The 16,344-nt window shown below is 49.3% G+C and overlaps 1 protein-coding gene across 4 annotated transcripts; it reads right to left on the bottom strand.

The window, feature by feature from the left end:
• Nucleotides 1–65: 65 nt before the first annotated feature.
• Nucleotides 66–15,979, bottom strand: LOC134006918 (disintegrin and metalloproteinase domain-containing protein 11-like). Of its 4 annotated transcripts, XM_062446041.1 has the most exons (26): nucleotides 15,518–15,979; nucleotides 14,886–15,082; nucleotides 12,877–12,953; nucleotides 12,125–12,191; nucleotides 10,316–10,398; nucleotides 10,112–10,175; nucleotides 9,918–9,978; nucleotides 9,475–9,659; nucleotides 9,324–9,395; nucleotides 8,982–9,148; nucleotides 8,763–8,847; nucleotides 8,575–8,665; nucleotides 8,262–8,313; nucleotides 7,507–7,606; nucleotides 7,122–7,193; nucleotides 6,910–7,002; nucleotides 6,649–6,729; nucleotides 6,505–6,555; nucleotides 6,326–6,389; nucleotides 6,066–6,171; nucleotides 5,854–5,973; nucleotides 5,543–5,711; nucleotides 5,327–5,438; nucleotides 4,187–4,277; nucleotides 2,502–2,519; nucleotides 2,040–2,180 (listed from the first exon to the last, which is right to left on the bottom strand). In XM_062446041.1, the coding sequence occupies exons 1-26, from the start codon at nucleotides 15,573–15,575 to the stop codon at nucleotides 2,165–2,167; spliced, it is 2,352 nt and encodes a 783-aa protein (XP_062302025.1). In that variant the 5' UTR covers nucleotides 15,576–15,979; the 3' UTR covers nucleotides 2,040–2,164. The 4 variants fall into 4 exon arrangements, 3 of the variants coding, with proteins under 3 accessions (XP_062302020.1, XP_062302025.1, XP_062302036.1); XM_062446036.1 differs by lacking the exon at nucleotides 4,187–4,277 and having other exon boundaries at nucleotides 66–2,180; nucleotides 15,518–15,975; XR_009927984.1 differs by lacking the exon at nucleotides 2,040–2,180 and having other exon boundaries at nucleotides 4,774–5,438.
• Between the last annotated feature and the right edge of the window lie 365 nt (nucleotides 15,980–16,344).

Here is a 16,344-nt window from a genome sequence, read left to right as displayed (position 1 = left end):
AAGTCCCAAATAGCACCCTCCGTTGGAAATAAGGGAAATGAAGAAGGACAAAAGTCATAAAAGTGGTTTTAACTTTGAGATTTTTTTATTTCCTTCATACTTCCATTCATCTACAGGGCTTTGTTCATAATTTATTTGTATTCATTCAAAAAGACAGTGTTTAAAAATATGGGCTAGGTCTCTTTTTTCACAGCTTTCCATATCCAAAATGAAAGCAAAACAACCATAATTTCCACAGACTGTATTTAATACCAGCTCAGTACATATTGTAGGGACAATAGTGCATCTGTCATAGTGCAAAGCTCAACAGAATCAAACGGACCTCGAAATATCCACCCATGTCATTCTGGCTTTCTCCTAAACCCTTATCTAGAACCCTATAATCTCATTTACAGTGTAACCCTGGGGATCAATACAAGGGGTCTGGGGAAGCAGCCACTGAGGGCTCATGGGCTGGTAACAAATAGACAAGTCTTAAGATCTAGGCGCTAGCTGGAATGGCAGGGCGACATGGCCAGGTGGCTATTTTATCAGCCACATTTACACGTACAGTGACGAGGTATGAGTGGAACCATATTAGAGATTTACAGATGCAAGTCAAGACACAGATCAATGCTCGTCGAAAACAGATCAAATTAATGAATTATAACGTTGCATTTAAATCATCGATTTCATTAACATACAGTGTATCAACGTCACTATTTTGCAAGTATGTACAAATAGGTGTGCGTACGTACGTGAACACACATACGTAGGCTAGTGCTCGTTTTTACGATGTTACAGGACATAAAACATATTTTTTGTTCATGTGTTGTCATGGTGGCAGAGCACAGGTCACAGAAAACATGTCTAGATGTAAAAACCTCCACGTGTTGGCAGGAGTGTCAAGGTGAACATTCATCCGTTCTTCCTAGCTCTAAAAACACCATACATTCACACAGACACACTGAACCTCCGCTAACATTCACACTTGGGGCCTGGAGAGGTGGTGAGTAGGCTACAGACACTAACAGGCATTGTTAACACTAGGTGTGGAATGTACTACGTTGACAGGTCTGCGGCTGAAAACACTAAGTTGCGGTCTCTGCTGCTATATTATACTTAGTCATTTATCAGACGCTCTTATCCAGAGCGACTTACAGTAAGTACAGGGACATTCCCCCTGAGGCAAGTAGGGTGAAGTGCCTTGCCCAAGGACACAACGTCATTTGGCACGGCCTGAAATCGAATCGGCAACCTTCTGATTGGTAGCCCGATTCCCTAACCGCTCAGCCATCTGACCCCCAGTGCTAAGTTCAGACTCTTAACATGATCCCAAAACCATAATACCTGGCCCTGTTCTAACACATTAAAAGGATGTGTGTGTTAGTGTGTGGGGGAGAGGGGTAAATGCCCCCAAACACTTAACTTACAATAAACAAATACATACCCATGTCAGCCCAGGTACCATATACGGGTATATTCATTCTCTGTCAAAATCATTCTGATATCAGCTAAGAATGATTTATTGTCCAAGCTCCATTGTATCTTTGGAAAAAGGCCTGTACCGGGCCTGTACTCTACACCCTTTCAATTCCGTCCTTGTTGTTTGAACAGTCTCTTCGCTTAGCAGCTGATCAGCCATCCGTGGTGCCCCCTGACAGGGCCAGTCCACCACTCTGGCCTCAGGTCCTCTTCACAGAGACAGAGCAGCTGGCTCTGTTTACTTAGGACTGGATTATAGCCCATCCCACGGCCGGTCAATCCCACCTGTGATTTTTGTTTTCAGGCAGGCAGGCTGACATTGGAAGGACAGGTCTCTGGTTGAATCGGTCCACCACTGATATGTTCTTCTTGAGACTGTCGGAACGAAAGGGAAGTGAAGACACAGTCGCACTGGTGTGTGGTCCGCTGGCAGCTGCCACTGGGCTGAGATATGATTGGCTGGTACCGCGGTGTCTGGGAGGAGCTACAGACGCTCAGAAGGGGGTGGGTTTGGAGAGACGGGAAAAAAGGAAGTAGACAGGAAGTGGACAGGAGAAGGTATGTTATCATCCGGAGAGGGTTTGACAGTTTCAGGACAGGAGTGGAAGACTTCTTGATCCCCTTTTCTCCGATGTGGAAAAGACACAGTGAGAGGAAGACAGGCGGGACAAACATGAAGAGGGAAAGACGAGCTGGCATCTTATCCGCCGCCAGATCTGTTGGGAAATACAGCGCAGCGTGAGAGATGGTCTTTAAGTTCAATTAAAAAGAGACATTCTGTAGATACTGGCAATGTCGGAAGAATGTAGAATGATAGATGGGATTTCAGGTAACGGTCATAAGACAGGTTAGAAGGTAAGGTAAGACTGAGCCTTAGTTGTTAATGGACTCGTGCAGTGGGACATTGCCCTCAGGGAAATAACACTATGGATGAGGATATGGATGGATGAGGTCAGTCAGTTGCCATGGATGGATGAGGTCTGTCTGGTTGGGGGTCGTAGGGTATCATCCAGTGTTAGCACCCAGCTTGTTCATACCTTCCTCTCCGGATGTTCCTGTGTCCAGGGAGAGCCAGGAGAGCGTTAGCAGGAGAGACACAAGGAGAGACATGAGGAGAGACATGAGGAGAGACATGAGGAGAGACATGAGGAGAGGAGAGACAATAACAGCAGCAGCATCAGTGGCATGTTCATAACAGAGGCTGTGGCGACTGACTTGAGTAGAAGTCATTTTATAAAGCCCATCACTGTAGCCAGTGTTCTAGCACTGTAGCCAGTGTTCTAGCACTGTAGCCAGTGTTCTAGCACTGTAGCCAGTGTTCTAGCACTGTTGCCAGTGTTCTAGCACTGTAGCCAGTGTTCTAGCACTGTAGCCAGTGTTCTAGCACTGTTGCCAGTGTTCTAGCACTGTAGCCAGTGTTCTAGCACTGTAGCCAGTGTTCTAGCACTGTTGCCAGTGTTCTAGCACTGTAGCCAGTGTTCTAGCACTGTTGCCAGTGTTCTAGCACTGTTCACACCAAAACAACCTAACGTCCAGAGTTGATAGTTTGAGTGCAGAAACTGATGGGCTTTATTTTTGACCTGAAATGAAGTAGGGTCAGCGTTAATAATCTTTTCTTTCCTCTTTGATGCACTTATACCACAGCCACATCAAGTTAAAAAAAGAAAAGGCATTAATCAATCGATCAATGAATCAATCAATCAAGCGTTCATTCATGGTATCCCTCTATCTCATCATTTCAGCTGGCCACCATACTCCATTCAACAAAATATAGTGTAATAGCATAACATGCTGCTGGTCAAATTGTTATCATGGCACCAACCATCTCCCTCCGGGATGGCCCCTCCCATACAGCCACCTTGTGTCTAGTGGGTCCGTCCATCAACCCTGACCCCTGCTACGGTACATCCAGCCTTCCCCCAGGGCTCTCTGCCTGGGGATCACAGCTCATGCACACATGCACACACACATACCCCTGTCCCTGAAAGGATTCCACGCTGTCAGAAGTGATGGCCAAATCAGTTCCAGAGTAGAGGTTATTAACAGGGCTTTGCAAAGGCAAAGACCCCCATTTAGACCTCCTCTAGAAAAGCAACATCGCTTCAAGAGGTATAGATAGTTTGGGTAGCTTTAATATGTCTTGTTATGTCTCTTAAGTAGGTGGAATGGTGAAATGGAGGTCATCCTTTTAGGTCAGAGTCTGAGAAGAGAGCAGGCATGCACAGCTAGAGCACGACTGAGAAGGTAGTGAGGTAGTCTAGAGGTCGGTAAGGCTGGACTATAAACAGAGGAACTATAGACTCCACTCCAGAGGAGGCACCAGTTCACATGATCAGTTCACTGAACAGATCTGAAACATGTATGGCTTCAGATGAGCAACTACAGACAGAGCTGGAGTTGTTTCCTGGCAGGGTACCAATGCGGTCATTTCCGGTTCCCCTAAGAGCTAGGGGACTGGGAGGCAGACTGAGAGACAGGGTAAAGCTACAGGTTCTTCCCTATCAGGCCCCCGCCTCTCATGGTCACATTGCGTCCAGGGGGGGTCAAGTGATGCGGCCCGATCCTAGAAAACGCGACACCGTTTAAAGCGTTCGCATGTTCGATACATCCCCTCCTCTCTCCCCCAGCAGGCTGATGAGTTGCAGGCGTATTTCAGGAGAGGTGTGAATGGGGGCCTTGGGGAGAAGCAAACAGGTACACAGAGGCATGCCAGAACTCTTACTTAAATCCCCATCCTGTTCCCCCTAGGACTATAGCTGCCAGGAGAATAGCACCTGCGATGGACCCTATTATGATATTGGTGCCACTGGGACCTGCGCAGAGGAAGGAGGGGGGGGGGGGGGGATAGAGGTGCAGAGGAGGAGGAGGAGGGAAGGGGGGAAGAAACAAACACCACCAAGAACACACATCAGAGGACAGCGTCAACACTGTACATCCACCACGTCAACCAGAGACAGGAAGAAAGAGAGAGGCCAACAAGATACCTGAAGACACAGAGAGAGAGAGAGAGAGAGAGAGAGAGAGAGAGAGAGAGAGAGAGAGAGAGAGAGAGAGTAAGAAAGGAGAAGTTCCAGCACATGGGGGTGAGGAGGGAGAACGGGCGGGAGAGCGGAGGGAAGTCAGGGAGACGACAGGAAGTCAGGGAGACGACAGGAAGTCAGGGAGATGACAGGAAGTCAGGGAGATGACAGGTAGTCAGGGAGATGACAGGAAGTCAGGGAGACGACAGGAAGTCAGGGAGACGACAGGAAGTCAGGGAGACGACAGGAGGTCAGGGAGACGACAGGAAAAAAGGAGGGGTTTTATTACTTCTTTCTCATTCCCCCACTCTTGCTCTTTCAGCGGAACCCCCCTCGTGCTCGAGGGGGGTTTGCCCTATGAGAGCAACTGTCAAACTGCTCTGTCATTGGCCGACTGCAAGAAAGTAAGGAAGACATTTGAAGATTGCAGCCGGGTCTCAGCAACTCAGACACACTTACACACACAACCACGTGGGCACACGTACACACACACACTTCTATTGAATGGCTTACACATTCAGCAACCCCCTTAAGATCCTCCCACATGAAACCATGACCAGAGAAAATATCATGAAATGCAACTATTGATTAACTTTCTCTCTTTTCTGTCTTGTTGTTGCTTGCCTCGGGACATAACTGAGAAACTGAACCAGGCTCTTGAAGGAGCATGACCCAGTGTGCGATCTACTACACTCACTGTCAACACAAAGATATCACACCATGGAGAACAGACTATGAGAGGGTTTGAGAGAGGGCAGACAGATAGACAGACCAGACTGACAGACAGACAGACAGACAGACCAGGCTGACAGACAGACAGTGGGGGGTAGGATGGTATGGACCTTTCTTCTCTGGGCCGGAAGAGACGGTGGGGTCAGGGATGGGGTCAAACACACTGCAGTCCTTCCCCGTGTAGTCCCTGTCACAGATACACTTCACCTCGTTACTGCAGGTCTGAGGGAGGGAGAGAACCACACAGATAATAGTTACGAGTGTGTATGTGTGTATGTGTGTGTATGGAGCAGAAAGCTCCTGTCAGCGCGGGGGGCTCGTCTCACCCCGTGGTCGGAGCAGGTGTGTCCGAAGGCGGATCCTGAGCAGGTGCTCAGGTTGAAGGCGCCCACGGCCAGGCAGCGGCGCTCCAGACACATCATGTTGGGGCCGCAGGGCGTCCCGTCCTCCACGTAGCCCAGGTCCGACCCGTCTTCCAGCAGCGCGTGGCCGCCTCTGAACACACACACACACCACAGAAGAAGAGTAGATAAGAGCAGATAATGACCCACACATAGCAGATGCCATGATGATTTAGTCCTATGCAAGACTCAACAGTAAGGATTTCATGTCCAGGCATGTCTGCATAGCCACCCACCGGCAGTCCAGGTACTTGTTCTGGTGATATATAGTCAGGCTGGTCACCTCTCCTTGCAAATCCCCAAACTTTGGCTTCACCGTCATGTTGGCGCAGAACAGGAAGCCGCACAGCACATCCCTGCAGGAGGAGGGACATGGGGATGTACTGGGTGATCGTTTCCAGAGCAGAGCTCATAGTGCAGTGGGACAGTACGACCTGGGGACACTCACGGCTTGTTGCACTGCAGCCACCCCCGTCCCTCAGGGCCGAGACCACAGTTGCCCTTGTCTGTGCCCTCAGCATTCAGCTTCTCGTAACAGAAGCGGTCGGCTGAATCTGAGAAACACACGGCGACTTGTTAGGAATGGCCCCCTGCACTTCTGCAACCGACCAGCAGAGGGCAGAGGACTGCAGCAGCCAAAGTCCTATCCTCTATCCTCACCAGCGAGGGTGTGGCGTTTCTTATTAAACTGAACTTAAATGAACTCACTGTATCCCCACAGTCCTCTGCACTGGCCATCACGAGTTCTGCATCGACCTCCATAACAACGACCCTGACAAAGAGATGGATACAAAAGATCAAAATATAGGACAAAAGGAACACGACACACTTCTAAGCATCCTGTGTTCCGTGAAACAGAACACAGACCCATGAAATCAAACCAATACCTGAGTGCTGTCACACATGTATCCGTCCAGTTTATGCACATTATGTGGACACTGCAGAGAGGGGCGTGATAAATGACGTTAGCCTCTGACATACAACACACTCGTAGAAAGCACTAGAACCGGTTGTGAGTAGGGGTGCAGCACCTGACTAGAGTCTCCGGTGCAGGTCTCTGGGATGTCACAGTCGTTGACAGCCTCACGACACACCGCCCCTCTAAATTCATACTGGGGACAATAAGACACAACGACAACAATTATTAGAGAAGCCATCAGACAGGAGCCAACCGATTGACGGCAGTCAGACGTTTTATCACGTGGAGACGACCAGCTCCAGAGTTTAAGGAACACCCTGCCATGCCTGAACCGAGGAGGTGAATATGTCTATGTGAACGGGTGGGTACTTACCCTGCACCCACTACAGCACAGTCCATTACTGCACATGGCATCATGGGTCAGCGTGCACTTCTTACAGCACGGCCCTCCGCTGCGGGCGCACTCCTGGAAGCCCAAATACAGATTACAAATGAGCATTTTCCCTGCTAAGGCCACCCTGTCGGAGCCTGGGGATTGATCGCAGGTTATCTCTTGAAGAGATTTCCCCCATGACAGACACTCACCAGCTGAGATCCACAGTCACACTCCTCCCCCGGCTCCACAAAGCCATTCCCGCACTCCGGAGGGTCCAACAGCTGGAGGAGGGGGGGGGGGGGGGTACAGAGTGTTGCAGGACAGGGGGAGAGATGAGAGGATGTGAACGTGAGGCAAAGGAGATGGAGAGGGTGGAGTACAAGAAATGATTAAACATACAGAGGAAGCCGGAGGAAGGAAATTATGGGGATGGGCAGAGAACGGTGAGTAAATACGTGATCTGAGAGAAATTAGGACATTGGGATAATTAATTCGGCTATAAATAACAGCACTCAAGAGGGATTCAGCCTCCTCGTCTCCCCACTAGAGCAGCCGGGGGCCTTGCTGCCTCCCACACCCCCATGTCAGGCTCACCTTGCTGGGCTTGTTGAAGAGGCAGCTACCGCCCCCCTGCAGTAGGAACTGGGTGTACTCATCGACACTACAGCGAGAGAACTTGCGGGGTAGGTAGTAACTGTAGGTGCACATCCACACGCACGACGACACAGAGAGGAAGAAAAGAGAACGAGACAAGAGAGAGAGAGAGAGAGAGAGAGAGAGAGAGAGAGAGAGAGAGAGAGAGAGAGAGAGAGAGAGAGAGACACACACACAGAGAATTCAAAATATATATGACAAGATTTGAGATGTAATTTTCCCATCTGGCAGCTGAAGAATCAGAACATAGTCTCTGCTAGCACATGACTAAAACTGAAGTATTGCACCATCTGGCACACAGTCAAAGCCAACTAAAAGCTGTCATGATGCTTACTGCTCCTTTTCTTTCCCCCACCCCAAATGTCTTAATGGTCAAACACAAAATCATCTCGACTCCAGCTGAGTGCTGTATGGTGTTTCAGCAAAAGAATAACTGATGACTCCAATTATCCAGATTTCCTTGGCAAATAAAGTGCTGACTACCCGTCAAAACAACCTAGGCGGCACTAGTCTTTGGTGAGTCGATGTGTTGCTGCTTTTAGAGTATCTAATTGAGCGAACTGAATGGCACAAACAACACTGAGGTGAGAGTGAGCTGGTGGAGTTCCCAGGTCCACTGGGTGCACAGTGTGAATGTCAGTGTGAAGGCAGCAGTGCGCTTCGGCAGGGACGGCCGTGTCTTTCTCAAGCCTCACCCCGTGTCTTCCATGATACAGCCCAGCCAAGCATCAGGGCACCTGCAGTCGCCTGGGAGAGGAGAGAGAGGTAGGGGGGTGGAAGAGAAACAGAGAGGAGTGGGGAGGGGTGTTTGTAGAGCTTAGCGTAAGATGGCTGGTTGTTATCTAATTTCGTTTTTTTTCTCAATTTAGGAACAAGACGATGTCTTGTGATGAAACCTCGACTCTATTCCGCGGAGAGGTTAGCAGTGTGGAGGGCAATGGTGTGAACGACTCTCTTGTCGCTCACCCTCCTCCATCCACCTCTCTCTCCTCTCCACCCGGTCCTCACCTGCAGAGTTGCGTGCGTTGTTCCACCTCATCCCGATGTTCTGGCCCAGACTCTGGCACAGAGTTATGGCCATGGAGCCCACGTTCCCGTACTGGAAGTCACACAGAGTTACGCACGGCATCAGGAACCAAACACACCCTGGCGAATGGAAATGGAAGACGTGGCTAGTTCATGGTGGCTGTCCTCACCTCGTTGATGCCCCCTCCCCTGGCCGGAGAGCACACCCCGCCGGTGTAGGCAGTGCCACTGCGGCTGCTCTGGAACGTACGCCCCCTGGAGGGCACAAAAGGAACGACAATGGGCCCTGTTGCACACCCGAGCGCCCACAGTCAAATCTGCTGGCGGCCGGCGCGAACGTGTATTACTCTGCCTGTAAGAGGCCACGAGGAGAGGAAGCACGCCCTTACGAGAAGAGGTGCACGGCGTCGCTCTGCTCCTTGATGCTCTCCCTCCTGTACTTCATGAAGTTCTGCAGCGTCGTCAAGGGGTCCGCCACCACGGACACCATGTTTGCAGAGGACCAGGTCTCCATGGCAACCAGGACAATGCGAGTGTTGAGCTGCTCCTTGTAGATCTGGAATCCGAAAATACGCCCACTAGCAAACCATGACAGCCGCACATCTTACAGCCACGGACATGCTGGTTTGAACCAAAAAGGATTTAACGGTGACTAGTAGGAGACTTTCTTTGCGGCTTGAAACACTGACCCCAGGGTTAATCCTGAGGGGAGAAGGTGAGTATTATCTTACCGCGTCCGCCATGTTGACCACTGCTTTGGCAAAGTTCCTGGTCTGGGTGGTGGACCGGCGCAGCTGCCCAAACTGCAGACACATGGTAAACAATGACACGAGGCACACACACGCACGCAAGCAAGCAGCGGGTATGAGAGCGGCAACTCACCATTTCATAGTCGTTGACCACCATCAGCTCTATGTATTTGGTCTCCGTCTGCACGGTGGGCCTGCGCACCTGCCTCTTAGAGCGCTTCAGGGCCCCCGGGCCCCCCCGCTGCTCCACCTGGCCTGCTTCATCACCAGCACCATCCTCACCCCCCACACTAACCCCCTCACTGCCCTCTGTGCAATCTGAAGAAACAATAACACACACACAGAACGGGTGAGGGTTAGCCTGCTTCGGCTAACGGGTAAGAGAGTCGGTAGTTTCTGCTCAGAGAGAGAGACAGACAGACAGACAGACAGACAGACAGAGAGAGAGAGAGAGAGAGAGAGAGAGAGAGAGAGAGAGAGAGAGAGAGGGGGAGAGAGAGAGAGACAGACAGAGACAGACAGAGACAGACAGAGAGAGAGCAGGTATGGGGAGGTGTGCTGGCTGTCGTGGCCCACCTGGACAGTCAGGAGACAGTCTCACATCAGGCATCCTGTGGATGAGGTGAGCTCCATCGTCCTACGGTAGAGCAAACCCAGGAAGGAGATGAGACGTCGGTAGGGAAACACAGCTCGTCTTCAAAGCCGATTGATACTGTGACTGATGACAAAGAGGTATGGATCCTCCATGGCTGGCTAAACCAATCACTCACCTGACTGCTCCCGTTGAGAACAGGCTCAATCCCATAGGAGAACATCCCATCTGAGAACATCCCACTGAGGGCAGAGAGTCCCAATCAAACAACCAGCATGTCAACAAGTAGACCAGTCTGATACAGTTTGGTCAAGGAACCAAACAGGGCTTGTGAAAGGTCTAGCTGGTGCCCTGTCAGGGTGGGTCCGGCGAGCAGACTCACCGCAGGCCATGGCAGGTGGAGAGGGCAGCCCAGGACTCGGGCAGACCTCGCAGCCTCCCCTGGTAGTAGCAGTGCTCCCCTCCCTGTGGATACACACATCACATACTACGCCACACTCTAACCAACACCTCCTCCTTGCCACGGGGGAGGGGGAGGGGGGGGGGGGGGGGGGAGGAGGTTGACCCACACGGTGATCGGGCTCATACAGGCTCTGTTAACTTCGTTTCCTCGTTTTCTTTTCGATATGTCTCTCTCTCTTTCACTCTCTCCATTACGGCTGCTATTGCAGTCTGACCTACTTGTCCTGTGCTCAGCTATACTCTAGTGTGCTTCACTGACAATGGCTTCACGGCACAGGAAGCTTTTAAATAAGTGAACATGTGAGATGCCATCTCAGCGCGCATACCATGGAATTGCACACTAACCTTGCACACTAACCATGCACATAAGGAGATAGACACAAGACCCTGGGCAACTCCCATTATGGTGCACTGATGTTCCCTTCTTAAGAGTTTGATTCTGAACCAAAAATGAAATGAACAGACTGGAACCTTGCCTAGCTGTAAATGGAGGGCTTGTGAGGCGTGGAATGAGCAGCCAGCTGAGCCAGCAGAGGCCCTGGTATGTCTGAGAGACTAGAGGCGACAGGATCTAGCCTGATGGCTGCTTCACCAGCCTGCCGGCCAGTCCTCCCATTCACGGCTCCTGGAAGAGACCAACTGTCTGCAAGCCTGCACACACTTACAGGGATGCACCCTGATGTGGAGGCACAGACACACACACATACAAATAGACACACACACATACAGACACACACAGACAGAGATGCCAACTCTAGTCTTGGAGTTGACCGGCATTTCATTTCAGTCCCGGTTACCATTCTCTCTCTCTCTCTCTCTCTCTCTCTCTCTCTCTCTCTCTCTCTCTCTCCCTCTCCCTCTCCCTCTCCCTCTCCCTCTCCCTCTCCCTCCCTCCTGCTATCTCTCCCCCTCTATGTCTTCTTTCATTCTCTACTCTGCCAAGAACTTAATGACACCACAGAGCGGACTCGTTGCCATGGGAACAAGCTTCTGATTGGCTCTGAGGGCTGAGGCATGGCAGGGAATGCGTGGGTGGGGATGGGGAGTACGAAGAGTTGGGTGGGGGGGTGGGGGAAGCTAGTAGCACGTTTATTTCAATGAGAGAAGATAAAACACTGTCTTCCCCACTAGCTCTAGGTCGAGCAGGCAGTGACACTCCTCCAGTCTATCGTCAAAATCAAACTAGGCATGGAAGTTCCATTTTCTTCAAGCTAGGGGCATCTACACAACCTGTCGACTAATTATATTCTCATGTGATAACTGCACGGAACAGAATGGACCACTTGGATTTTACAGAGGCAGGAGAAATCTATTTACTGGACATCTACTGTGTGATGTACTGCACAGTGTGCATCACATCACACACACTGACATCCTGTACACACACACACTGACATCCTGTACACACACACTGACATCCTGTACACACACACACTGACATCCTGTACACACACACTGACATCCTGTACACACACACACTGACATCCTGTACACACACACTGACATCCTGTACACACACACACTGACATCCTGTACACACACACTGACATCCTGTACACACACACACTGACATCCTGTACACACACACTGACATCCTGTACATACACACACTGACATCCTGTACACACACACACTCACATCCTGTACACACACACACTCACATACTGTACACACACACACTCACATACTGTACATACACAATCACACACACACAACAGACACAACTTACCAGAGACTGGGAGGGCCTGCCGTCGTGGTCAAAGTGTCGCTCCACATATTCTGAAGACAAGAACTGACTGGAGCGACAACAAAGAGATACTGTGAGACAAACATCTTTAAAAACAACTTTCCACACACAATCGGCAGGCACACGCAACATCAAGGTCTTATATTAAGGGTGAAACACAACACAGTCAAACCCTGACTCTAGTGAACCTTTATAAATCACTCCCATAAAAGGCATTTTTGTGTAAATATAGTACAGTATTAACACAAACGCATGTGTTGGGAACCCACATACTGTCAGGCTACAATACGAGAATACAGTCCCTGTGCATCTGTAATACATGCAGTGTATAAAGGATGATTGTTCTGTTGACTCGCTGAGGGGAAGTGGTTCAGCTCTGGAAGCTCATGAATAGTGAAATCCTAATCATCCAGGCCACTCTCATTCCACTCTCCTGCGTTGGCTGCACTGCGTGGGTATGTTTGTAAATGTGTGTGTGGCGGCGAGTGTGTGCCTATTGCCCTAGTACTGTACACATCTGCTCATGCAGCATAATCAAGGGGATACGAGTGCTCTCTAATGGAAGCAGTTAAGGACAGGCTAATGTGGACGTGTATGGTGATTAAGCAAATAGATACTGAACACCATTTTCTTTTCTTTTTTATCTATCCTGAGGAACAAGGCAAAAAAACACGATGACACAGTCTATCTAATCTCATCTAGTGACTAGTTAGAGTCATAGCGATGGTACTGACTGGTTTAGCTCGAGGTCCAGTGTGAAGGTGAGTCCGAAGGCTGCCACCTGGAAACTGCTGTGGGCCACATGGACGGTCTGAAACAGGAAGACGGATCAATATCTTGATTAGACCAATCCAATTATGCCGGATGGGGCATTCCTTCAGGAAGGGCGGCACAGGAGAAAGGTTCCTACAGGACCCGTAAAAGGAGGAAGGAAGTCATGGCTTCTGCATGCAGATTTGACCTCGGATCCATTTAGCAGACTTTTATCCAAGGAGACGTTCAAATGCATATTCAACTAGCATTCTGCAGCTTATATTGACTCCTGCTTACATAAGATAATCAAACAAAATGCAATGGAATTATTTCCAAAAGCAGTTTAACAAACGAAAGGGAGCGAATGATAAATGTCTATCGATTGAGATCATTTCTGCAGGCCTACTTGATGCTCTATAAGGACTGAGTGTGATTTCTCCGATAGAGATGGATAGAGAATGACGGGTTGACAGAGGGATGTTAAAAATTTGGAAAACCGTATAGATGAGCTGGTGTGAAGTCCTGCCTGGGTGACAGCCAAACCCCTGACAAGTTCGAGGAGCACAGAGAGGCTTTCCAGTCAGGTACAGATCTACTGCACACCAAACACTGTCTCCATCAGCACACAGTGGCAGCACTGGGCCAGCCTCGCCCCTCCCTGAGTCTGACCGCAGGGGCTGCATCACTGGGTCTCCTGTTAGACAAGACCAACGGACCATTCTGACCAATAATCTCCTCCAGTGACTCCACACTACTCGGCTCAGTTGCAGTTACACAACACAGCTTGTTTGGCTTGCCTGGGATACACTGGAGATGCTGGCGTGTGGCAGTTCTCCCAGTGTAGGTTATAGTCATAATAATAACATATTACAATTTGAATGGACAAGTGTCGCTCCTGTCATAAGTCACTCTACGTTGAGAGATTTTAATATTTCAATGAAATCACACAGCAGGTTGATTCAAGCAGCCTAATCAGAGCATGCCTGTTTTTCAAGTGAGAAGCTTGGCTTCCTCAAACCAGAGGAAACCGTCTGTGCTGGTTTTTTAACTCCAGCAGCACCTGCTCTCACCCAGCACACACTCTCCCTCCACAACCCAGTCAGCAACGAGAGGACATAGAGTGACAGTGAGAGGGACAAACTGAGACAGAGAGAGAGACAGACACAGAGAGAGAGAGAGAGGAGAGAGAGAGAGAGAGAGAGAGAGAGAGAGAGAGAGAGACAGTGAGAGAGTGACAGTGAGAGAGAAAAACTGAGACAGAGAGACAGAGAGAGAGTGTGACAGTGAGAGAGAAAAACTGAGACAGAGAGAGAGAGAGAGACACAGACAGACAGACAGACAGACAGACAGAGAGAGAGAGAGAGAGAGAGAGAGAGAGAGAGAGAGAGAGAGAGAGAGAGAGAGAGAGAGAGAGAGAGAGAGAGAGAGAGAGAGAGAGAGAGAGAGAGAGAGAGAGAGAGAGAGAGAGAGAGAGAGAGAGAGAATGGGAAACGTGCTCAGGAGTTCTGGCCCATACTACACTTCTCACACAGGCCTGTTTATATATTAATGGGGACATACTTCAACACACCATTGAATAATGGAGGAGTCCGTAGCTTCACAAGGAAGGAGGATCATCGGACGTGATACGTGAATATTTCATTCAGGGCCTTGTTTTATCATGAGGCAGTGAACACAGCTAAACACACACACACTCTGTTTCAGCTCTCCAATGTGTTGCAATGGTGCATGCAGCTTTGTGAGTGTAGAAAGCAGGTCAGAGGGATTCAAGTCTTAGATAGTGTAGACTTCTCAAAGGAAAGGCAGTGTCTCACATCAAGGTTTGATAACTGAAAATAGGGAATAGGCCCTGAGTCTAATCCACAAGGGGTGCAACAAAGTTGCAAATAAGTGGGTCTTAACTGGGTCTGAAAGAAACATTGAAATTAAAACAAAACCGTTTTCTTTGAAAATGATCTGTAACTGGGGATATATGATTGATGAAACTTACCGACGTGTCTCCTCCTCCGCTGCTGTTCTTCGCTCTGGTACTCAAATAGCCGTGGGCCATTTCCTTCCCCGACTTCATCTGCTGCAGCAGCCGCTTTGGATAGGTAACTTCGGCCGCACTGTCGCTGCCGTCTCCCCGTTCCACAAGCGGGAACCAATCCCACACACCTGCATCCCGCGCAAAATCCCTTACGCCGCCTGTAACGCACGTCAGTTAGAGGAGTTAGGTCTACTCTAGCGACTCAAGTCTTTAACTCATTAGCTTACAAACTGAACTATGATTTATTTGTGAGCGATATACGATTAGTGACTTATAAAGGTATTGGAAAAGACGTGTACGGGCATAGAGAAACATGCATATAGTCTGGATGGCAGTAGGCGCTGCGGTTAAAATGTGTTGATGCAGCAAATCTGCTGCATCGGTTGTGCTGACGGGTAAGGGGCACAGTCTACGGGCTTGGCACCCAGCACCTACATTGTAAGTGTAGACCACAGAATAAAAAGTGATTGCAGGTGCACAATTTGACGACATAGGTCTAAACTACAGCACAGCCTTCTGGGTGAAGTTGGATATAAAAAGGCGTTCCGTTTCTACACTCGGCTAATGTTGGCATTACCCATCCCTTCTCTTACCTGAAACGACCAGCCTCTCGCCCACTGCAGCAAAGACCAAGCACCACACCGCCAGCATGATCTTCACATATTCCTTCGGATTAACATCGAGAGCGTTTTAATGTCAAAATTGCAGACGATTGAAAATCGACGAGGAGCAGATTGTAGCAAAAAAAAACATCGCCCGAGCCTGTTACACATCTGAGTAGCGTCCTCTCATCTTCCTTCTCGGAATTAGCCTAGATCTGTCTCGTCAATGGTAGTCAGGCAGCCTCTCAACATTTGAATTGGATATCAAAATCTACAACAACAACAACAACAAAAAACTATTAGCTGAGCCAATCAATAAACTATTGATCAGCCGATGGAATGCGCATAATTGTTTGAATGGGGAAATGTGTGCACGTACGCATGATTCCTGTAGCATTGTACGTGTGTTAGTCTGTCTCAACGTGTATGTGAGTCTGTGCGAATCTGCGGTATGCGGAAACAGTGGATAGAAATTGAACAGGGTATGCGGTGAGGAGGGCACGTGGGACAGTGGAACCCTCCCCTAGCTATTGCCAAGCATCCTCCCGTTGCCATGCAGTTCTCTGCACAGGTTGGAAGCGCGATAATGCGACAACCTGGATCAAGAATCAGAACAAGAATCACACAAAACTGTGTTCATGAATTTTCCATAATCAAATCAAATCAAATGTATTTGTATAGCCCTTTTTACACGCAAGCATGTCACAGAGGGCTTCACATATGCCCATAGAACTGCCCCTCAACCAACCTAAATCCTCAAGGAAGACAAGGAAAAACTCCCCAAAAACTCTCAACAGGAGAAAAAAAATTGAAGAAAC

Source organism: Osmerus eperlanus, chromosome 2 (genome assembly GCF_963692335.1).
Source record: "Osmerus eperlanus chromosome 2, fOsmEpe2.1, whole genome shotgun sequence".
NCBI lineage: Eukaryota > Metazoa > Chordata > Actinopteri > Osmeriformes > Osmeridae > Osmerus > Osmerus eperlanus.
The sequence above is the reverse complement of the archived record's forward strand: the minus strand, read 5'-3'. Positions and strand labels throughout refer to the sequence as shown.

What these genes read in the sequence shown, in the direction of transcription:
- LOC134006918 (XM_062446036.1), bottom strand. Translation starts at nt 15,575, where the DNA reads ATGCTGGCGGTGTGGTGCTTGGTCTTTGCTGCAGTGGGCGAGAGGCTG. An exon ending in ACATGTGTGACAGCACTCAG is followed by an intron (nt 6,390 to 6,504) that starts GTATTGGTTTGA and finishes TCTCTTTGTCAG; the next exon opens with GGTCGTTGTTATGGAGGTCG. An exon ending in ACACCTGCTCCGACCACGGG is followed by an intron (nt 5,439 to 5,542) that starts GTGAGACGAGCC and finishes TCCCTCCCTCAG; the next exon opens with ACCTGCAGTAACGAGGTGAA.